The 23,823-nt window shown below is 46.8% G+C and overlaps 1 protein-coding gene across 1 annotated transcript in view; it reads left to right on the top strand.

The window, feature by feature from the left end:
* Positions 1-20,870: 20,870 nt before the first annotated feature.
* The window catches only part of LOC119172311 (uncharacterized), a 139,957-nt gene continuing 137,004 nt past the window's right edge, over positions 20,871-23,823 (top strand). Inside the window, exon 1 of the mRNA XM_037423368.2 lies at positions 20,871-22,066. Within this exon, the coding sequence (XP_037279265.2) occupies positions 20,871-22,066 (1,196 nt within the window). The remainder of the gene's footprint in view (positions 22,067-23,823) is intronic.

Raw genomic sequence — 23,823 nt, 5'->3', positions numbered from 1 at the left:
TTTTCAGCATTTTTTTTCATTTGGAGCAGTGTTTCAATACTGGCCTGAGAGAGACAGAAAGAAACAAAGAGAAAGGCAAGGTGGTCAAGCAAGCACGCCTTCGGTTGGCTGCGCTACCCATGCGACGAAAAAAAGGTAATAATGGATAACATGGAGTTCTAAGAAGGAGGAGAATAGGAAACAGTGGGAACACACAGGGCCCAAATATGCTCTAGTAGCTTACAAACGCTCGTGACGTCTTGTAGACTTCGGGAAGCACAATAGTGTTTTTTTGGCCTAGCCCACATTAGACGGTAAATTGTTCTTCGCTCGTAGGGGTAGCCATCTGTGATGGGATCCTGCGGGTCAGATGGAACGGAAAATGTTCGACCCGTGCCTATATTATTTAAGTGATGTCATCGTTCACTCATAATTAGCTGTGACCATAGATCAGCAAAGACATGGGAGCTCACTCGGCATGAGCGTTGGCAGCAATTTTTTTCGTTCCGGGGGGCCCATCTCGGCTGGGCGAGGGGGAGAGTGCTGCTGTAGTTTGGGGAGGGGTTGGGGCGACTGCTGGTACGGATTCAGAGGGTGGTGCCCCTGTTTCACCCCCCTCTCCCTGACAACGCCCACGTCGCTCAGAATTACTCAAAGAATACATTTTGCTCCGAGAACACACTCCGAATAAGACTAACCAAAATTTTCCTCAACCAGACTCACTCGGACTCAAACTTACAGTAGTCGTTCTAGACGGAACTCACTCGGACTCGAACTCACCAACTCAGACTCACGGCTTCACCTGAGTTAGAGTGACATCTCTCTCGCTGAAGCATCTCTCTCGCTGTACGTCAGCTTCTGAAAAATATGCGCCCAGTTTATTTATTTGCACTGGCGAAACTGTTAAAAGAGTCACGTTAACTCTTTTGATTTTAAGTAACATGTCTCTTCGACGAGAATAGAGTGAACTCCAATGAGTGAACGACAAATGGGCATGATTTGCCATGACCAGTTAACATTGCGCAACATATTAGGCCCAGTGCACGGACCTTAAAAACAGCGTTGGGTTTTACAGTCATCAGTCAATCAGGTACCTGTCCGAAACTGGTCTTGTCGGCAGGCTCTAATGATAGGACGATTCACATTAGAAAATGTTAACCTATTTGATACCCTCACTCTAAGTACTTTTATTAAGTCCACTTGCACATTTCATATTTTGCGATAGCGCTTATATGGAAAATCTCGGCTGAATTTTGCCGCCGGCATCAGCTTCGTTGTCGCCATTTCTCACCATATATGTATGCGTATCTATATATATAAACACGCAAGAAAGAAAAATAATCCAGAAAAGGACTCCGGCGCGCGGAATCGAACGCGACACTACTGTAACGTGAGTGCGGGGCGTTAACCTCTGAACCACCGAAGAGCATGTTCTTAAACGTTCAAATGGCAAACTATTTATATCGAACACTTACCGGGCATCTTGGGGGGGGGGGGACTATCGTGTTTTTAGCATTACCAGCAAGATGGCGCAATGAGTGCGCGTCGCCACATCGTCACGACGCGGCGGCGCGCGCTCTCATCTCCCACGGGTACTTTGCCCCGCGGAGAGGAGGTAGGTGGACGCTCATTCGCGTGCCCTTATCTCCCGGTGGGGAGGATTGCACGTCTTGACTGGCTTTGGACTTTCACCAGAATGATTCCGTTGTAGTTACCAGGCGCACAAAGGTCACTGAAATTGTTGCACAGTTGTCGTTTGCGAAAGTGGCTCGCTTTTCAGACACAGTGAAGGAACAGCTGAGACGTTTAGTCTCGTTCATCTGTAGTTGTGAGTACGTTCTTAACGTCATTTGTGCGTGAGAAACGCGGGGCACGTTTCAACCTGTTTTCCATTCCGCGTGACCTTCCAATTTGTTGCTACCACGTTCATTGCTTCGCCTTTACGACAAAGCTGTGACTTTTTTTGTTATTAGACCTTTTTATCATTCTCTTAGTATTTTAGTCCCCTCCTTCTTCATTTTAAAAAGTAGCATGTCAGGGTATATAGAAGTCGACCAAACTCTCTCCGTTTTTTTAATAAAGAGTCTCTATCGCTCCCAAGAGGGTTAACGTGTCTCTTTTAAAAGAGTCATAAATGCGTCAAGTCAGTACTCAGAAAAAAAAAAAGATTCGAATGACTCTCTTCTCTTTCTTGAGTGCACTCTACACTCACGAACAACTTTTCTTGGCTATGGAAAAAATGCTACAAAAATGCTACAAGGGTAGTGCCGCGCCCCTCGTCTCCCATTGCTTTATTTCATGCGCGCCTAAATGCAAACACGCACACGTTGTTTTATTTCGCCCCTCGGATAGGCACTCATTGTGGCCCAGAATAGAACTCGTCCCACCTTGCTTAGCAGGCAATCCTTTAGTTTTTTTAAGTGTTGGTGGAAATGAAGTTAAAAAAATAATAATGGCCGCTGAAAAACGTCGCTGTTTCGTACGATGTTTCGTATGAGCTGGCAGCCAAGCCTGGTAGATTTTGGTGTCACCATCTTTATACGTTCACGCAATTACACGCCATTGCGTAATCGCTGTTATACGCTTGCCATCGCGAAAGAAAAAAAATGAGAAAAGCTTGGGACAGGATAACATGACATGTTTTTTTTTTCTTTTCTTTTGATTCGTAGCAACTTTACTGAGTGTTTGGAAGGGTTCAGTGCGACAGGACATAGGTTTCCGTCGTTATTAAAAATCTGTTGTTCAAACGATTTAACAATTGAAAAAGCGAAGGACATGGGAGAAAGTACTTTAGCAAACGCCACGAGGTACGGAGCATCACGGTGTGGCTGGTTTAAACCCACGATAGCTTTTTTACGCGTTGCCCTTAATTGCAGTATACGTGCTGAATATTCGTGACACGAACCGTGCGGCACGAATACCTCTCGTCGACGAATAGCATTGGCGTGCGCTGAACGGGCCACAGCCGTCGGATACTGCTGTCCTCATGCGCGTATATGACTATATCAGAGTGGTCAACGCCGAGTCATATATGTCCACTGACGCCGCAAGTGAGTCATCATCATCATCATCATCATCATCATCATCATCATCATAATCATCATCATCATCGGCCTGACTACGTCCACTGCAGCAGGACAAAGGCCTCTCCCATGTTCCGCCAGTTAGCCTACTCACATTGCACTAACCCTTATATGCCCCATCAAACCTGAAAGGTGATCGTCGTCGACGTCAACACGAGTGAAACGAGAAATCACCTGATGACATCGTCACACTGTGACATCATCGCGACTTCACAGCACTGTAGATAGCGCAAAGATTCACCAAACACATGCAACAAAACGAAAAAAAAAACACTAGTACCTTTAGTAACGTATCGCGCCACGTACAAGCAAGGGTTAGTGCCAGCTGGCCTGATCAGACCGTCTGTTATGTGACTTTACTGATCGCCAAGATTTGTGACTTTGTCACGACGTTATGGCGTCACTTGACATGGCTTCACACCGATGACGTTAGCGTATGGCACCTTCACTTGGTCGAATGTGAGCCGATCTCAGAGGCACCACGCAATCACGTGAGGTGCAGGAAGCTTCCAATAGCTCCTACCCTGGAGGCTGTGCAGAAGCAGACACGCTGGAGCTCACAGAGTTTCCAAAAATTAACTGCAGGGCACTCTGACGCTGCGATCGTTCAGCCACCATGATAATGATGGGTTGTACACAAATTTGCCTAGCTTGAGGCTTCGAAGGCACTTGTGGCCTTGCTTATTGCTGTGTTTCCGCTTTGTTTCGGATAAAAGAACGGGCTGTTAGGGACTTAGTGACCCGATGTTAATTGGTGAGCCTAAAGTGTTAAGGTGGTTAAGGTGAGCCTAAAAGGTAATTGCTTGTGCTTTAGAGCATATTGCTCATTACACAAAAAAGCAGTCATATGCGAAAGCTTCACTCATACAAGTCACCATAGCTCGGCAAAAAAGTTGGAGCTCACTCAGATTCACCGAAAAATATATGTTACGCTCTGAGGGCTCACAAGGAACTCAGCCTCATCAGAAGTTTTCTAAACTGGACTCGTTCGGAGTCAAACTCACCAACATATTACTCAGCCGGACTTACTCAGATTCACAGCTTAGCTTGAGTTTGAGTCAGACTCACTCAGGCTCGAGACAAACCGTTGGTCTGAGCGAGCCGGAGTGAGCCGACTCATGAGTCAGCGAGCGTAAAACCATTTTTTTATCTTGATGTTGATGCTTTTAATGCCAATGTCTCATATAATTGGTGCTCTCCAATACGGCTTGAGATTTTCTACCTTCAGTCATAAAGCCTATAAAACCGACTCACACGATATACTTTCATTAGGAGCTTTCCATGAAAGACATTTATGTCCACGCCGTAAATGTTGGGGGGGCACATGAATATGAGTGCGTTGAGGTACATTTGAATGAGCTTGAGTATAAACGTCAGCCGATAAAAAGCTGAGAGTAACGCTGAAGATGAGTATAGATGGGACCATAGGTCGGAAATAAAAGATGAAGCACAGTGAGATTCACTCAACGAAAACTCAACTCAGCGAAAGCTGTTATGAAATCAGAACACGGGTTGCGGTCACGCGTGGCACCGCAGTTGTCCGTTGCCGCCGCTGGTGTCGGTAACCAGTATGGAAAAAAAAAACTCAGTGAAAAAAAAACACAAAAGACACAGTGGGGCTCCAACCAAGATCCGCTGCCTGCCAGCCTAGTATTTACCACTGAGCCACTCCAGTGCTTGGAACTTGTTCGCAAAGTTGCCTCAGGCAGGCTTACTGCCAGGAAAGGAATCATGTTGATATGAGTAATAAAGTGTTTTAGAACGGCAAATAGCTTTGCGAATACCGTATCTAGTGGGCCTTCCAATACTTCAAGCCATTACGAAAACTTGTTCTCGATCACCTATCAACTGTGGCACATACCCACTTTAGGCATAATTCCTCATCGTCGTCAGCCACTGCATGAACACTTGACACGAAATTCCTCGCAAGTGTTTAGCGGATATGCCACGCTTCTCAAAACAATGACGAAAGATATCATAGCAAATGCTGTCACACTACCCAGGAATTATGATTAATAATGTCGTAGTGGGTACCCAGCAAGTGTGCTTGCAGCAATTACACACTGAGTGTTTAGAAGAGGCACTGAAGGGCAGCTCTTCTAGTTTTCGCTGTGACTGTGCTGCGCCTTCCGTGCAGGCCTGGCGTTTTTTCATGGTTCGGACTCACTTGCACTGAGCCTCCGCATTTTTTTACTCAGCCGATGTCACTCCATCTCAAACTCACCAAAATAACACCCACTCAGACAGACACTTACAGGCCGATCTGAGTCTGGGTTAGTATGATTGAGTCTACTCGCAAGTGAGTTTTTTTTTTTACTTAACGCAGGCCACTAACAACTTTATCGGTTATACAATATAATAATCCACAGTTTAAACTCTCCCGGCAGCATCATACAAAAAAGTACGCACTAAGTGGTTGAGCTACGCACTAGAGACCAGATATCGCTATCGTGTTTAACTCTTAAAAGTGAAGCTTAAAAATCCCGCCAAATTTCGTCAACGCGAGTGCGGCCTCTTAGTGGGCAAGAGTCACAATCTGAGAAAAACGAAAATTGCGCATTCTCGGGGTGCGTTCCAATACTCACCGTAGACGGCTAAATAGACAGCTAAATGGATGGCGGCCATCTGAAGTCCCATTTCAATTCTCACGTAGCCGGCAAAGTAGACAGCTCCGAGAAGACTGTATCGTAGACAAATAATATGCAGGCTACTTTGCTGTCTAAACAAGATAGCGACTCAGCGAACCGCTCAGATAGGTCGAATCTCGCCGGAATGGTCGTCTGCACACAAGCAGACGCTTCTCCAGAAGCTCAATGTGAGTAACGTTTGTTTTTTTTTTAGACTTTATTACGAAATAAAACACAAAATGCAACTGTTGCGTTTGTTTATTTTGGTTTTTTCTTCTCGGCGCGAGATGACGCCTCGTCGCGTAAAAGCCGCCCAGACGTGTTCCGATTCTCGGAGAGCATGGGATTGGTGCTGTCTTTTAAGCATTCTACGTAGACTGTCTACGTGCTGTGTAAAAATTGGAACACAGCCTCGGCTCGAGCTCAGCGAATTCCCTCCAATCAGCGTGTGCCAAGTGGGGAGGTCAAGAAGAAGAAGAGCTGCTCGCTGCGCTCGCGCTATTTTCGCTGCGTCAAGGATCCTAAGCCGACTGCTGGAACCAACGCTTCAGACCTTCGCCTGGTTCATCGGAGCTTGATGAATTTCAGGTCATGTAGACCGTCGTTGTTTCAAAGCGCAAAAGAAGGAGGAAGCCGAAGAAGTATTTCGGCTTCGAATCAACCAGTAAAGGTCCTGACAACATGCCGCTGTCCAACGTGGAAACCGACCTGCGAAAACTTCTAGTTCATCTCAAGATGCGACAGGAAGTTCATCAAGGTGAGCGACAGTCTACCGATGCCGGAAACTCTAGGCAAGGACCTGATTCCGAACGCCTATTTAACGCTAAAGATTTTACAACTCCGCGGACCAAGCCCAACGACAAGTGCAAGCGATTCGGTACAAATATAGGCAATATGAGGCCGTTCAAGTCAGCCGCAGGTGAAGATGGTTTGATGGTCGATGAAGTCTTCATGCATGAAAGTATGAAGCTGAAGATCATCGAGTTAGACGCGGTGGGCAGTATGAGGCAGCTACGAGACGCCTTGCGGAAGATTCGTTCCCCTGAAGAGGATTGCCTACGGAAAGCCCTGAATATTTCACCAGCTCAGCAGATTGTTGACATGCACGGCACGATTACAATTTCACTGGACCATTCCTCAACATTTGAGGGTGTCTATGACTTGTTTACCTTCGTGTTCTACCCCCACTCCGACGGTGAAGGCGATGTTCTGGATGAAATTGCTACCGAGTCACGTAACGATTGCGGCCTCCAGGACGCGATGGCTTTTGAAGGCGTACATCAACGAACAAGTGTAATTTCCTCGGACAGGAGCTTCTACGATTCGGTCGGAGGTGGTGGAGACAACAAACTGGCCGCGTGTAGAATGAAGAATGCCTGGAGCCAGGTCCGTTCGCTGTGTCTTTACCTTTCACGTGCGCAGCAGGCCACGAGCCCAGCATACGATGCCGAGGTGCAGACACGAGAATGCGTGCCTGCTGGGATCACCGAATCGAGGTCCGGTCGGCAGAAGCACGACGCACAAATTGCGGGGCTGAAACTGAGGCTTAATACCATTCGAGAAAGTCGAGTCCTCGAAGGCCAGCAGAATCGTGATAAGATCCGCACGCCCAAACAACTCTCACCAGCACCGCCAAGTTCGCGGGCGCCGATGCCGTGGCCGTTGTTTTATCCGCTGCCACCACATCAGCCTAAAGCCGAGGAGAAGCCGCACTCGCTTCCGTTTCGCCAAACGCCACCGCCAATGCCCCTGACACGTCGGCACTCACCACCACGTCATCGCCAAAAGTTGGAGAAGACGACGCGTTCCTTCCATATCGGTCCAAGGCCTCCGTCCACGTCACGTCAAAAATAGCTGCTGCCTCCGCCCAAGGCAGAGGAGAAGCTTCATTCCTTCCATACTCGAACAACTTTACAGCCAGTGTACCCGTGGCGTCGATAAACAGCGCCCCGACATATGGTAGAGGAACGACCGTGTTCGTTTGCCGCTCGTCAGAACCCTCTGCGAAAGCCCCAGCTACGTCTACGATCACCACCAGAGTCTCGACAAAGGGCCCAGGAGAACATTCGTGTGGTTTATATTGTACCATGGCCCCAGCCAGAGCCTATGTTGTGTCGAAGACCACAATCGTTCACCTAAGGCCGGGGAGAAGTCTAGAGCACAGCCAATTGGGTCAACATCTTGGCCATTGTCCTCGTTGCGTCGGGGATCACCCGCCTGTAGACCCAAGGCAGAGAAAAAACAACGTGCGCTTCCCATTAGCCTGAAACCACGGTGAATGCCCCCGACTGGCAAAAGCTTGACAAATACAGCACTGTGGTAACCGGTGCCATGGTGCTGAGGACGATTTGGTCAACACACGCAGATGTGCGCTTCAGGCCGGGACGTCGAGTGTACGCAGTTTGGCCATTGAACATCACCCGCAAAGAGCAAGGTTGAAGCGCTGATGTCCAGACTTGTACAGGTGCCTCACAAAGAAACTCGAATACATGGAACGAGAGATCCGTTTTCACATGGACGATTTTTCAAGTTGGAGTTTCTCGCCAGACCTTAAACACCATCGCACAAATGGTAATAACTCATCTTGAATCTGAAGAAAACCGTCCAAGGTCACGTGAAGGACGAAACAGGGCAGTACGGGAAAATTGTTTTAGGAAGGCACTTCTCGAGTGCATCGCAAGCCTTGTGCCGTTTTGTTCTCACGTTATTTTTATTGTGCGCAATCTGAATAACAGTTAACTTTTTCATTTCGTTGAATCTGCGTGCCTTTCTGTTCTACTTATTGGTACGCCAGCGTGTGTCACAGAGTATGTAGACGCTTACGTTAAGTTTGGGCAAGTGCGCATATATATGAAAACCCATATTGCAATTGCGAAAGTAAAGCCGAAAAGTAGGGAAGTCATATTTGCCTAGCAAAATCTACCAGCACCCTTACCCGTATGCATCCTGTAAGATTTAATGGCATATTGATCGTCGTCTATCCTGAATTTGTAGTGCGTTTCTCGGTGCGAGATTTTTAGAGCATGTAGCAGTGCTCGCGCATTATTTCGCTTATTTATAAGCAGAATTATTGAAAGTATGCTACATATTCTTTTGATGTAGTCATTAGTATACCATTCTCGATCTCAATGGCGCTATTATTACACGAGTGCTGGTGCAATTAATGCAACCTTTAAATGAAGCTGCCTGCTTGAGGTAACAAGGGACACCAGAGGTAATCAGGGTGATCACTTAAATTTCCACGCGTATAGACGATGGTGCGAAAAGCATCGTTTTGTACCTTTGAATGATCATCAAGATTTTATATGACATTAGTATTTTTTATTCTATAGCGTCTATTACTCTAAAATTCTATAAGAGTTTATGAGACCACTCAATTATTGGCCGATCCTCCACCGTATGAATGATCCACAAGAGAAGGTAAACAAGAACAAGAACACCAGGGCTGCGCTCAGCCAACAAAAGTCTAGGTGGTGGTTTAACGCGCAGTGCAGTCACCGTGAAAACTGCCAAAGTGGCCCTTCTAAAACCTTTTTTACCACTCTTGGAGCAACTACTACAAGCACAGATGATTGCTATACTCCCTCCGCCGTAGTTCATAAACACTTGTGTGTAGTGGGGCAGTGTCTACAACGCCACTTTACGTCATTCTTTGGAAAAGCGTAGTACCCGTTACTAGCTTGTAATGCAGTATAAATGCACTTTATTGATGCTGTGGCTGACGGCGATGAAGAATGATGCCTGAGGCTTTTATAATTAGTTGAAGTATTCAACGACCCACTTTTTACGTTATTCGCATTTGGTGACACCTTGTTGCTACTTTACTGTTGTAAAACCCTTTTACACGCTAACATGATTCCTTACCCGATGTAAACCCTGCATTGGGTCACTTTTCGAAGTATGTTCAAGGCTGTGTGAGATTGTGTTGTGCTGATGTGAGCGTAATTCTGAAACGATAAACTGTATTGCAATCTATGACAATATCTTATGGCAATATTTCCACGCAACAAAAAAAATGTTCTGTGTACTTTACTAATGATCATGTCATTCATAAAAGAAAAAAAAATAAGCACAGACTAGACTACTGCGCTGTCACGCAGAGGACCCGGGTTCGATTCCCATAGTGTACTCGGTAACTTTTAGTTAGTTATTTATTATTTTGTGAAATCGCGGTTATGGACACCGGAGTCGACGGACAACTACGGCGCCAGAATCGACCCTTAGTGTGATCTCATGAGAGCTTTCGCTAAAAAAAAAGTAAAATGGAAACAGGCAGCTTATTTTGCCATGGCTCAATAACGTTTCCATGTAAGCATCCCTTTACAGCTAAAGCTGCTATAACGTCGCAACCCTGACCCATTTTGGCGTCGTAGTTGTCTGCCGGCGCCGCAGGTGTCTGTAACTCCTTTTATGCGAAATAACAAAAAAACTAAATAAGAAAACCAAGGACGGATTTCCACCAATAGAAAGGATAACTTTTTGTACCCTTTCATTCCTTTCATCTTCCATGAAAATTTCATGACAGAAACACGCACTGAAAAATGACGAGGTGACGCGAGCACAGCTTCCCATGTGACCATGGGTTCAGGAATCGGCACGAAGCATTAAATTCAGCGGCAAAGAATGATGATACGAAAATGGTCGCTAGAGTTCAATAACTATATGGGCCTTTTATCACCACAGCTTCATTTTTATAGTGTCCTTTTACGAATTTTAAGAGTCAGTCTTTCCTACGTAGTGGATATTCTGAATTTTTTGTGTCTATTGTGGACAAAATAAGCTTGTCTCACTCCACTCACTCAATCACCCACTCACTTAATCACTCAATCATTCACTCACTCATCCAATCACTCACTCAATCATTAACAATTTGCTGTACATATTTTTTCAGGTTTGTTACCAGGTAAGACGTGAAAGGCAAACATTATTGCATTATTGAACGCTAAGAATCTCATGAAAATGGTAGGAGATTGAGGACACATTCACTTCTGTGAACCAGGAGTTTAAAGCAACAAATCTTTCCCGCCAGATGAGAAGAGTTTCTATATTCCCGTAAAAGCTTGGCCTTAGTGTCGTTTCATCCGCATGCACCTTGACTTACAGACATCTTGATAATTCACTAATTAAAACAACAAGAATGACCACTCTTCCAACACGTTGTCCTATTGGTGTTTTCTCCTCGATGTTGTTTATGCGGACATGATTTGACAAAAATATACGGTTGTTCAATTCGATCCCATATTCAAAAAATAAAAACAAATCTTATGCGAGGCTCTGAAACATCGCACCTACGGCGCACTGAGTTCAAAATTGCCTGTGTCAGTGAAGATTTCGCATACGGCTGCAATCACGGCTGCAATCACCCATTACACCATACGGTGTAATGGGTAGCTCGATTTGAACCATGGGCAATCGGGCGCGTGAAATATTTTCGAGCTTGTTATGCACCCATAACGTGGGCTGAAGAGGAAACGCGCAGTAACCTGTGTGTATTTTGTGGTGTGTGGCCCGCTTCAAACCACGAAGTCATCATAATCACACCTTCTGACGCCCGATCGCAATGTACGCTTGTACCACGCATTATTACTGCGACATTACATGTTTTATTGGGAAGCATGTATACAGGACGAGTTTTGTTGTAACTTTGGCAAGTTACTAAAACTGCATTTACAAGCGGATGAAGGGATTTTCGTTGCATTTGCAAGAGCACCCGCTTGCCACGCAACCGCCCGGGTTTGATCCAAACCGAGCGGTGTCGACCCCCAACTGACCGAGGATTCTTGTAATATATATTTCATTTGCATCGTTCTCGATTTTTCGGTCACGCATGGGATGTTGCGTTTTCGCTCACAACCAACGGGGGCGCCGCCCACGCCGACATCGGAATTTCGACGAAGCGATCTGTTTAAGGCTATTACGTTGAAATTCTCGAATATTCACACACTCCTAACGTTTACGGAGCTCTCTGCATACGCAGCTCGTCTTTGATGAGCGCGCAAGCCTGGACGCTTTTTTTAAAAAGCACACCTGCTAAGATTTATTGGAATAAAACCAGGAGCACTCGTTTTAGTTCAGTCATATTCTGCGTGGTCACGTGCAGAAAAAAAAGGTCACCTGATGGTCATATTTAAACTGTAAGGTAACCCAGTAAATTTATTGCACTCCTATAATATGCCTTAAAATGATTGAAAAAATCATTTAGCTACCTTTTAGCTCCTTCTTAGATATTTTAGCTACTTTCCGCTACCTTTACGCTACCATCTAACAATTCTAGCTCTCCGACATTTGGCAACACTGCTGTGTGGCATGTGCGGAGTTGAAGAACAAGAAGAAGAAGAGCAGCGCTCGCGCTATTTTTGCTGCGTCAATGGTCGAAAGCTCTCCTGAAACTTCACCTATTTTATCCAAGCCTGATCACCTTCTGGCCATGTCAACCGTCGTTGTTCCAAAGCGCAAGAGAAGGAGGAAGCTGAAGCAGTCTTTCGGATTCGAATCAACTAGTAGAGGCCCTGACAACATGCCGCCGTCCGAAGTGGAAAACGACCTGCGAAAACTTCTCGTTCATCTCAGGATGCAACAGGAAGCTCATCAAGGTGAGCGACAGTCTACCGATGCCGAAAACTCTGGTCAAGCACTTGATTCCGAACGCCTATCTTACGCTAAATATTTCACAACTCCGCGGTCGAAGCCCAACGACAACTGCAAGTGATTCGGTACAAATATAGGCAATATGAGGCCGTCCAAGTCAGCCGAGGATGAAGATGAAGATGAAGATGAAGTCTTCATGGGTGATAGTTCAAAGCTGAAGATCACTGAGTTGGACGCCGTGGATATTATTAGACATCTTTGAGATGTATTGCGGGAGAATGGTCCCTCCGAAGAGCATGACCTGTGGAAAGCCCTGGGTATCGCACCAGCTCAGCCGATTGTTAACATGCACGTTATAATAACAGATTTCCCGGACTTTTTCCGAACATTTAAAGACATAAATGATTTGTTTACGTTCGTGTGCAACCCCCGCACCAACTGTGGAGATGACGTTCTGGATGAAACTGCTACAGAGTCACGCCACGATTGTGGCCTCCAAGGCGCTACGGCTTTTGATGATGTAAATCAACGAACAAGTGTAATTTCCCCGGACAACAGCTTCTACGTGTCAGCCGAGGGTGGTGGAGACAACGAACGGGCCGCGAGTAGAATGAGGCCTGCATGGAGCCTGGTCCCTCCGCTGCTTCTTCACCATTCACATGCGCTGCAGGCCATGCAGCAAACATGCATGTGATGCCGAGGTGCCGACACAAGGATGCGAGCCTGCTGAGATCGCCGAGTTGAAGTCCAGTCTGCAGAAGCGTGACGTACAAATTACGGGGCTCAAGTGGAGGCTCAAGGCCGTTCGAGAAAGTCAAGCGGTCGAAGCACAGCAGATCCTTGATAAGATCCGCACGCTCTAGACAAAATTCACCAGCACAGGCAAGCTCGCGGGCGCCGATGCTGCGGTCATTGTTTTATCTACCGCCACCACATCAGCCTAAAGCCGAGGAGAAGTCGCACTCGCTTCCGTTTCGCCAAACGCCCTTGCCAATGTCCCTGACACGTCGGCAATTACCACCACGTCATCGCCAAAAGTTCGAGGAGAAGACGCGTGCCTTTTATATCGGTCCGAGGCATCGGCGCACGCCACGTCGGAGATGTCCGCCGCTTCCACCCAAGGCTGAGAATAACTTTCCAGCCAGTGTACCCGTGGCGTCGATAAACAGCGCCACGACTTAAGGTCGAAGAGCGACCATGTTTCATTTACGTTCGTCAGAACACTCTACCAAAGCCCCAACCACGTCTACGATCTCCACCAGAGTCTCGACAAAGCACCCAGGAGAACATTCGTGCATTTTATATTGCAAGCCTCGTGCCGCTTTGATCTAGCGTTAATTTTATTTCGCGCAATCTGAATTACGTTTAACTTTTTCCTTTCGTTGAATCTGCGTGCCTTTTCTGTTCTACTTATTGGTACGCCAGCGTATGTCACGCAGTATGTAGACGCTTACGTTAAGGTCAGGGAAGTGTGCCTATATGTTAAAACCAATATTGCGATTGCCAAAGTGAAGCCAAAAAGTAGGGAAGTAATACTTGCGTACTAGCATCCTTACCCTCATGTATCCTGTCTTAAAATATAAGGACATATTGATTGTCGGGTATCCTAGATTTGTGGAGCGCTTGTCAGTGACAGATTTCTAGAGCACGAAGCAGTGCTCGCGTAATTTTGTTTTTGCTCATTCGGAAGGCAGAAGTCTTGAAAAGTAATGCCCGAAGATTAATTTCGAATATTCAAATATTCCTCGATTGGTACAGGAGTGGTGGTGCAACTGATTCAAAATATAATGTTGCTTGAGGTAATCAGGATGAGCACTAAATTTCCTGGTGATTGTTATAGCGCTAGCTCTGAACGACGAGGAATGGACGCGAAGAATAGTTCAGGTTCTCCAGGTGGTAGAATACTTCACCGCAATTAGGTTTAAAAGATTAGCTGTTCACACAGATAGGATAGAAGCAATAAGCACGTGGACGGAGTTTAATTGCCTAAAATATTCACGGAAAATGCAGTGCAGCCATTCTCGACAAGCGAAAGCCATGATCACCAGATTTTGATGTCATGTCCACTTACTAAATGTTTATTCGTAGAGGGCTGGTCTGACGACATAAGCACTCTGCCAATTCTGCGGAGAACTGGAAAATATTTCTCATTATTTTTTGTCACGTTCAAAGTACTCTCTTATTAGAACTCGACTTCTAATTAGTCTTTTTGCGAAAATAGGCTTGACCTTATCGGAAAAAAAGTGTTTCAAGCTTTGGTGCCTCAGGCTCGGGATACTGCCACAGGGATGCCTTTGATGCCGTGTGTAATTTTATTATAACTGCTCAACGAGTACCATTTTATTCTGGTATTTAAAATTATCCGTCATTTTATTAAGGTGAAACCCAAGTTTTCGAAATTGTTTCCATCAGGTTATTACTGAAGTCTGGAATACAAGCTCAAAAGCATATTACTTGTAGTTGAACTGAATATTTTTTTGGGACGTTAAACCCTACATATCATCATTCAATAGAATTTTTTGCGTATTATCGCCATTTCATTTTTTTTATTTTTGGCTTTCAATTTCATAGCTTACTTACAACAACTTTTAACAGTCTCAACTTTCTTGGCCCATCGCCCAGAGTGGGTACGTGCCACTTACATAGGGAAACAAACAAACAAACGTCTTTGTAATCGTTCTGAACCCGCGCTATAACAATCATCATGTCTATACCAACTCACCCAAACCACCGCGCTACTAAATTTCTCACGCGTACAGACGATAGCGCGAAAAGCTTTGTTTTGTACATTTAGGTGAACATAAAATTTTTATGTAAAATTTGTATTTTTTACTTTGTAACCTCCATTAGTCTAAAATTTTATAAGATTTTATAGGACCACCTAATTCTTGGCCAATCCACCACTGCGTGTGTGTGCCACAAGAGAAGGGAAACAAGAACACCAAGCCTGCGCTTAATTAACACCAATCTAGGTGGTGTTGGCTTAACGCACAGCACAGTCACAGCAAAAGTGGAAATAGTTATCCTTTTGAAGCCTTTTTTAACACTCTTGGAGCAACTGCTACAACCACACGTGATTGCTACCCACTCCGCCGTTATTCAACAACCATTTTTTTGTAGTGGGGAAGTATCTACAATGCCACTTTACGTCATCCTCTGGAAAAGCATTGCTCGCTACACGCTTGTAAGGCAGTAGACATGCACTCTGTTGATGCTGTGGCTGACGACAATGAAGAATAATGCCTGATGGCTCATTCACACTGAAGGCGGCGCGGCAAAGCGGGCTTTTCGAAGCGAGCGCGTGAACCTGTTCACACTGCATGGCTCTCTCGGCTGGCCGCGCGGTAGAAGAGGTGAGCATCTCGCGCTTTTGCGCACGGGTCGCTATGACGTGGCAATCGACAGTTATAGTATACCGGGTTACCGTGATAGCGGGATCGAAGTGCGCACGCGCAGATACGTGCCTTACCCGTACCGCTTACTGTACGCGCTTTTTTTTCTTCAGATTTAATGTTACCGTGTTAGCGTAGGTGTACGTAGTGTACGCAAAACATGGCGGCGCTCTCGGAAATCCGCTTCGAGGTGATTTTGGCCTAGTTGTTGAAAGATTCACTTTGTTCGCAGCAAACGACTTTTAAAGTGACTTCGCTTGCCTTCAGTTAGCTTCGACGACCGAGTATTACAGATAAGTTGACCTATTTTTTGAGATAGCTTCCCATTCGAACGTGTCTAGACTTAACTACAAGATCGATGTAAACAAATCGGCAACATAAATGTTTTAGCGATTGGTGTGTGGTTGATACTTATTTCCTTTATTATTAATAACATAAACATGTAACTATGCTTCGCGTGGTGACACAGGCAGACATCTTCATGTTCTTTTCCTTTTCGCTGTTCTTACTTCTCAGCCCTCCGATAGGTGGTGCCACCATGCCAGCTGGGGCACGTAAACCACGTAAACGCTATTCCGCTAAATTATAAGGCGCTCTCCGCAACGAACGTTTGCTACATGGTAACGCCATTCCTTCAACCTCCCCTATCGCACTAACGGCAAATTATAGTTGTATAATGCTTCCTCTAAACGCACACCCGCGCGACCACCACGCCTCCGCTACGTGCCATTCTGATTGGCTGCGGCAAAGCAGCGAGCCTGGGCAGGCGGGAAAAACTTTCTCCGAGAGCGATCGCCCTTGCCACCTGGTTTTTCTCCCGCTTTCGCCGCACGGAGAGAAGGTTTTTCCCGCTTTCCGCGTTGCCGCCTTGCTGCTTTGGCCGCACCGCCTTCAGTGTGAACGGTCCTTGAGGCTGTTATAATGGGTCGGAACATTCAACGAGCCACTTTTACGCTATTCCCATTTTTTGAAACCTGGTTGTTACTTTACTGTTCTAAAACCCTTTTGCACGTTATTGTGATTCCTTCCCCGACATTAAACCTGCATTAGGTCGGTTTTCAAAGTATATTTCAGGACTTTGTGAGATTGGGTTTTGCCCATGAGTGCATGTGAGCGTATTTCTGAAACAATGATCTGTATTGGAATCTATGACAATACCTACAGAGGAAAGGCTACAGAGGTAGGGCCGTGCCCGTCGTCTCCCATGGGTTTATTTCATGCGCGCCTAAATCCAAACATGCACGCGTCGTTAAATTTCGCCCCTCGGATAGGCACTCATTGTGGCCCGAAATAGAACTCGTCCCATTTTGCTTAGCAGGCGATTCCTTAGTTTTTTTCAAGAGTAGCTTGCAATGAACCCAAATAAATCATAAACACCTCTGAAAAACGTCGATGTTTCGTACGATGTTTCTTACGAGCTGGCAGCCAAGCCTGGTAGATTTTGGCGTCACCATCTTTATACGTTTACGCAACTACACGTCATTGCGTAATCGCTGTTATACACTTACCAGCGACAAGAAAAATGAGAAAAGCTTGGGATAGGATAGAATGCCATGCTTTTTTTCTTTTCTTTTGATTCGTAGCAACTTTACTGAGTGTTTGGAAGGGTTCAGCGCGACAGGACATATGTTTCCGCCGTTATTAAAAATCAGAAGTTCAAACGGTTTAGCAATTGAAGAAGCGAAGGACATGGGAGAAAGTACTCAAGCAAATGCCACGAGGTACGGAGCATCACGGTGTGGCTGGTTTAAACCCACGATAGCTTTTTTACGCGTTGCCCTTAATTGCAGTATACGTGCTGAATATTCGTGACACGAACCGTGCGGCACGAATACTTCTCGTCGACGAATAGCATTGACGTGCGCTGAACGGGCCACAGCCGTCGGATACTGGTGGCCTCATGCACGTATATGACTATATCAGAGTGGTCAACGCCGAGTTATATATGTCCACTGACACCGCAAGCGAGGATGCAGCTGGAACTGTAAGCGGTTGCAGCTTGTCTTGTCCTACTCACATTGCACTAACCCTTAGACGCGCCATCAAACCTGAAAGGTGATCATCATCGACGTCAACACGAGTGAAGCGAGAAATCACCTGATGACATCGTCACACTGTTGCATCATCGCAACTTCACAGCACTGTACATAGCGCAAACCTTCACCAAACTTGTAACAAAACGAAAAAAAAAACACACACTAGAGCCTTTAGTAACGTTTCGCGCCACGTACAAGCAAGGGTTAGTGCCAGCTCGCCCTGTCAGACCGCCTGTTATGTGACTTTACTGATCGCCAAGATCTGTGACGTTGTCATGACGACGTTATGACGTCACATGACGTGGCTTCACACGTTGACGTTAGCGCATGGCACCTTCACTTGGTCGAATGTGAGCCGATCTCGGAGGCACTGCGCAATCACGTGAGGTGCAGGAAGCTTCCAATAGCTCTGACCACGGAGGCTGTGCAGAAGCAGACACGTTGGAGCTCACAGAGTTTCCAAAAATTAACTGCAGGGCACTCTGGCGCTGTGATCGTTCAGCCACCATCATAATGATGGGTTGTACACAAATTCGCCTAGCTTGCGGCTTCGAAGGCACTTGTGGCCTTGCTTATTGCTGTGTTTCCGCTTTGTTTCGGATAAAAAAACGGGCTGTTAGGGACTTTGTGACCCGATTTTAATTGGTGAGCTTAAAGTGTTAAGGTGGTTAAGGTGAGCCTAAAAGGTAATTGCTCGTGCTCTGGGGCATATTGCTCATTACACCGAAACGCAGTCATATGCGAAAGCTTCACTCATACAAGTCACCATAGCTCGGCAAAAAAGTTGGAGCTCACTCAGATTCGCCCCAAAATATATGTTGCGCTCTGAGGGCTCACAAGGAACTCAGCCTCATCAGAAGTTTTTTAAACTAAACTCGTTCGGAGTCAAACTAACCAACATATTACTCAGCCGGACTCGCTCATATTCACGGCTTAGCTTGAGTTTGAGTCAGTCTCACTCAGGCTCGAGACAAGCCGTGGGTCTGAGCGAGCCGGAGTGAGCTGACTCATGAGTCAGCGAGCGTAAAACTATTTCTTTATCTTGGTGTTGATGCTTTTTATGCCAATGTCTCATATAATTGGTGCTCTCCAATACGGCTTGAGATTTTATACCTTCAGTTATAAAGCCTATAACACCGACTCACACGATATACTTTCATTAGGAGCTTTCCATGAAAGAAATTGATGTCTTCGCGGTATATATTGATGTGGCGCATGAATATGAGTGCGTTGAGGTACGCGTGAATGAACTCAAATATAAACGTCAGCCGATATAAAGCTGAGAGTGACGCTGAAGATGAGTATAGGTAGGACCATAGGTCGGCAATAAAAGATGAAGCTTAGTGAGATTCACTCAACGAAAACTCAACTCAACTCAGCGAAAGCTGTTATTGCATCAAAACACGGGTCACGTGCGGCACCGCAATTTTCCGCCGCCGCCGCCGCCGGTGTACGTAGCCAGTATGGAAAAGAAACTCTGTAAATAGAAGCACAAAATACACAGTGGCGCTCCCACCCAGGTTCGCTGCGTGCAAGCCTAGTATACTACCACTGAGCCACTCCGGTGCTTGGAACTTGTTCGAAAAGTTGCCTCAGGAAGGCTTGATGTCAGGAAAGGAATCATGTTAATATGAGTAATAAAGTGTTTTAGAACAGCAAAGAACTTTGCGAATACCGTAACTAGTGGGCCTTCCAATACTTCAAGCCATTACGAAAGCTTGATATTGATCACCTATTAAATGTGGCACTTATCCACTTCAGGCATAATCCCTCATCATCGTCAGCCACAGCATGAACAGATCACATACCCACTTCAGGCATAATTCCTCATCGTCGTCAGCCACTGCGTGAACATTTGACACGAAATTCCTCGCAAGTGTTTAGCGGATATGCCACGCTTCTGAAAACAATGACGAAAGATATGATAGCAAATGCTGTCGCACTACCCAGGAATTATGATTAATAATGTCGTAGTGGGTACCCAGCAAGTGTGCTTGCAGCAATTACCCACTGAGTGTTTAGATGAGGCACTGAAAAGCAGCTCTTCTAGTTTTCTCTGTGACTGTGCTGCGGCTTCCGCGCAGGCTTGGCGTTTTTTTTTTTTTTTTACGGTTTGGAGTCTTTTGCACTCAGCGTCCGCATTTTTTTACTCAGCCGATGTCACTCCATCTCGAACTCACCAAAATAACACCCACCCAGACTGAGACTTACAGGCCGATCTGAGTCTGGGTTAGTATGAATACTTGAAAGAGAGTTTTTTTTTACTTAACGCAAGCCACTAACAACTTTATCGGTTATACAATATAATAATCCACAGTTTAAACTCTTCCGGCAGCATCATACAAAAAAGTACGCACTAAGTGGTTGAACTACGCACTAGAGACCACATATCGCTATCGTGTTGAACGCTTAAAAAGGAAGCTTAAAAGTCCCGCCAATTTTTCGTCAACGCGAGTGCGGCCTCTTAGTGGGCAAGAGTCACAATCTGAGAAAAAAGAAAATTGCGCATTCTCGGGGTGTGTTCCAATACTCACCGTAGACGGCTAAGTAGACAGCTAAATGGATGGCCGCCATCTTAAGTCCTATTTCAGTTCTCACGTAGCCGGCAAAGTAGATAGCTCCAAGAAGACCGCATTGTAGACAAATACGATGCAGGCTACTTTGCTGTCTAAACAAGATAGCAACTCAGCGAACCGCTCAGATAGGTCGAATCTCGCCAGAATGGTCGTCTGCACACAAGCAGACGCTTCTCCAGAAGCTCAATGTGAGTAACGTTTGATTTTTTTAGATTTTATTGCGAAATAAGGCACAAAATGCAACTGTTGCGTTTGTTTATTTTGGTTGTTTCTTCTCGGCGCGAGATGGCGCCTCGTCGCGTAAAAGCCGCCCAGACGTGTTCCGATTCTCGGAGAGCATGGGATTGGTGCTGTCTTATAAGCAGTCTACGTAGACTGTCTACGTGCTGTGTAAAAATTGGAACACAGCCTCGGCTCGAGCTCAGCAAATTCTCTCCAATCAGCGTGTTCCAAGTGGGGAGGTCGAGAAGAAGAAGAGCTGCTTGCTGCGCTCGCGCTATTTTCGCTGCGTCGAGGATCCTAAGCTGACTGCTGGAACCAACGCTCCAGACCTTCGCCTGGTTCATCGGAGCTTGATGAATTTCAGGTCATGTCGACCGTCTTTGTTTCAAAGCGCAAGAGAAGGAAGAAGCCGAAGAAGTATTTCGGCTTCGAATCAACCAGTAAAGGCCCTGACAACATGCCGCCGTCCAATGCGGAAACCGACCTGCGAAAACTTCTCGTTCATCTCAAGACGCAACAGGAAGTTCATCAAGGTGAGCGACAGTCTACCGATGCCGGAAACTCTAGGCAAGGACTTGATTCCGAACGCCTATTTAACGCTAAAGATTTCGCAATTCCGCGGACCAAGTTCAACTACGAGTGCAAGCGATTCGGTACAGCTATAGGCAATATGAGGCCGCCCAAGTCAGCCGCAGGTGAAGATGGTTTGAAAGTCGATGAAGTCTTCATGCATGAAAGTATGAAGCTGAAGATCATCGAGTTAGACGCGGTGGGCATTATGAGGCAGCTACGAGACGCCTTGCGGGAGATTCGTCCCTCTGAAGAGGATGACCTGTGGAAAGCCCTGAATATTTCACCAGCTCAGCAGATTGTTGACATGCACGGCACGATCACAATTTTACTGGACCATTTTCCAACATTTGAGGATGTCTATGACTTGTTTACATTCGTGTGCTACCCCCACTCCGACGGTGAAGTTGATGTTCTGGATGAAACTGCCACCGAGTCGCGTAACGATTGCGGCCTCCAGGACGCGATGGCTTTTGAAGGCGTACATCAACGGACAAGTGTAATTTCCTCGGACAGCAACTTCTACGATTCGGCCGGAGGTGGTGGAGACAACAAACTGGCCGCGTGTAGAATGAAGAATGTCTGGAGCCAGGTCCGTTCGCTGTGTCTTTACCTTTCACGTGCGCAGCAGGCCATGCAGCCAGCATACGATGCCGAGGTGCAGACACAAGAATGCGTGCCTGCTGGGATCACCGAATTGAAGTACGGTCGGCCGAAGCACGATGCACAAATTGCGGGACTGAAACTAAGGCTCAATACCATTCGAGAAAGTCGAGTCCTCGAAGGCCAGCAGAATCGTGATAAGATCCGCACGCCCAAACAACCTTCACCAGCACTGGCAGGCGCGCGGGCGCCGATGCCGCGGCCGTTGTTTTATCCGCTGCCACCACATCAGCCTAAAGCCGAGGAGAAGCAACACTCCCTTCCGTCTCGCCAAACGCCACCGCCAATGTCCCTGACACGTCGGCACTCACCACCACGTCATCGCCAAATGTTGGAGAAGACGACGCGTTCCTTCCATATCGGTCCAAGGCCTCCGTCCACGTCACGTCGAAAATATCTGCTGCCCCTGCCCAAGGCAGAGGAGAAGCTTCATTCCTTCCATACTCGAACAACGTTACAGCCGGTGTACCCGTGGCGTCGATAAACAGCGCCACGGCATATGGTAGAGGAACGACCATGTTCGATTGCCGCTCGTCCGAACCGTCTGCGAAATCCTCAGCTACGTCTATGATCCCCACCAGAGTCTCGACAAAGGGCCCAGGCGAACATTCGTGAGGTTTATATTGTACCAAGGCCCCAGCCAGAGCCTATGTTGCGTCGAAGACCGCAATCGTTCACCTAAGGCCGAAGAGAAGTCTAGAGCACAGCCAATTGGGTCAACATCTTGGCCATTGTCCTCGTTGCGTCGGGGATCACCCACCTGTCAACCCAAGGCAGAGAAAAAACAACGTGCGCTTCCCATTAGCCTGAAACCACGGTGAATGCCCCCGACTGGCAAAAGCTTGACAAATTCAGCAGAGTGGTAACCGGTGCCATGGTGCTGAGGACGATTTGGTCAACACACGCAGATGTGCGCTTCAGGCCGGGACGTCGAGTGTACGCAGTTTGGCCATTGAACATCACCCGCAAAAAGCAAGGTTGAAGAGCAGATGTCCAAACGTGTACAGGTGGTTTACAAAGAAACCCGAATACATGGAACGAGAGATCCGTTTTCACATGGACGATTTGACATGTCGCCTTAGAAGACGACATTAACGAAGTGCGCGCGGGGCACTGGCGCTGTGGCACGAGCGCGAGCCTGGCGTCGAACGCTGGCCAGGAGTGACTCCAACGCCTGGGCTACGCTTTTGAACTTGTTCACGTTTCCTGTCCTTTAATAAATCGTCTACAGTCACAAGCGGCTGTACAGACGTAACAGTTGGCGACGAGGAAGACTGGATCGACTCATCGGCACTCCACCGACGTCAAGGAAATAACATGGCGACGCCCGACTTCGGTCGGCTACCCGAATTCAGCGGCAGCCCCAGCTCCTGGAGATCCTGGTATGGGAGGCTACAGTTCTTCTTCGAGGCTAACGAGATTACGGACGCATCGAAGAAACGTGCTCATCTGCTAACGCTGTGCGGGGAACAGACTTATGACATCGTCTGCGCCCTCGTTCAACCCAAGCAGCCCAACCAAGTGAGCTACGAGGACATAGTCAAGATGCTCAAGGCTCACTTCGATCCACAACCGTCTGAGGTCTTCTGCAGGGCACGATTCCAGCGACGTGACCAAAAGCACGACGAAACGGTCAGTGATTACGTCACGGCGCTCAAGAAGCTAGCAGCAGATTGCAATTTCGGGACAAGCGCAGACACTGCAGCGAATCCGACAATGCTGCCTATGGACGTCATGCTGCGTGATCGTTTCGTTTGCGGTCTTCGGAACGAGCAGGTCCAGCAACGGCTCTTCGCAGAAAAGGACTTGACGTTCAAGAAAGCTTTCGACCTTGCACTGCGAGCTGAAAACGCCATCGAAGACCAGAAACGCGTGAAAACCGAATTTAAAGAGTTTCACGAATCCTGCATAAGCACATGCAAGATAGACAACCAAGGTCACTCTAGTGCCTCTGCCCAAAAGAAGAAACAACGCTGTTGGCGTTGTAACGCGCTACATAATCCGGACACTTGCAAGTTCCAGACAGTCTCCTGCAACTACTGCAAGAAACGCGGACACATTGAAAAAGCCTGTCTGAAAAAGCGGAA

Source organism: Rhipicephalus microplus, chromosome 3 (genome assembly GCF_043290135.1).
Source record: "Rhipicephalus microplus isolate Deutch F79 chromosome 3, USDA_Rmic, whole genome shotgun sequence".
In the NCBI taxonomy this organism is placed as follows: domain Eukaryota; kingdom Metazoa; phylum Arthropoda; class Arachnida; order Ixodida; family Ixodidae; genus Rhipicephalus; species Rhipicephalus microplus.
Note: the sequence above shows the minus strand (reverse complement) of the source record. Positions and strands in the feature narration are given on the sequence as shown.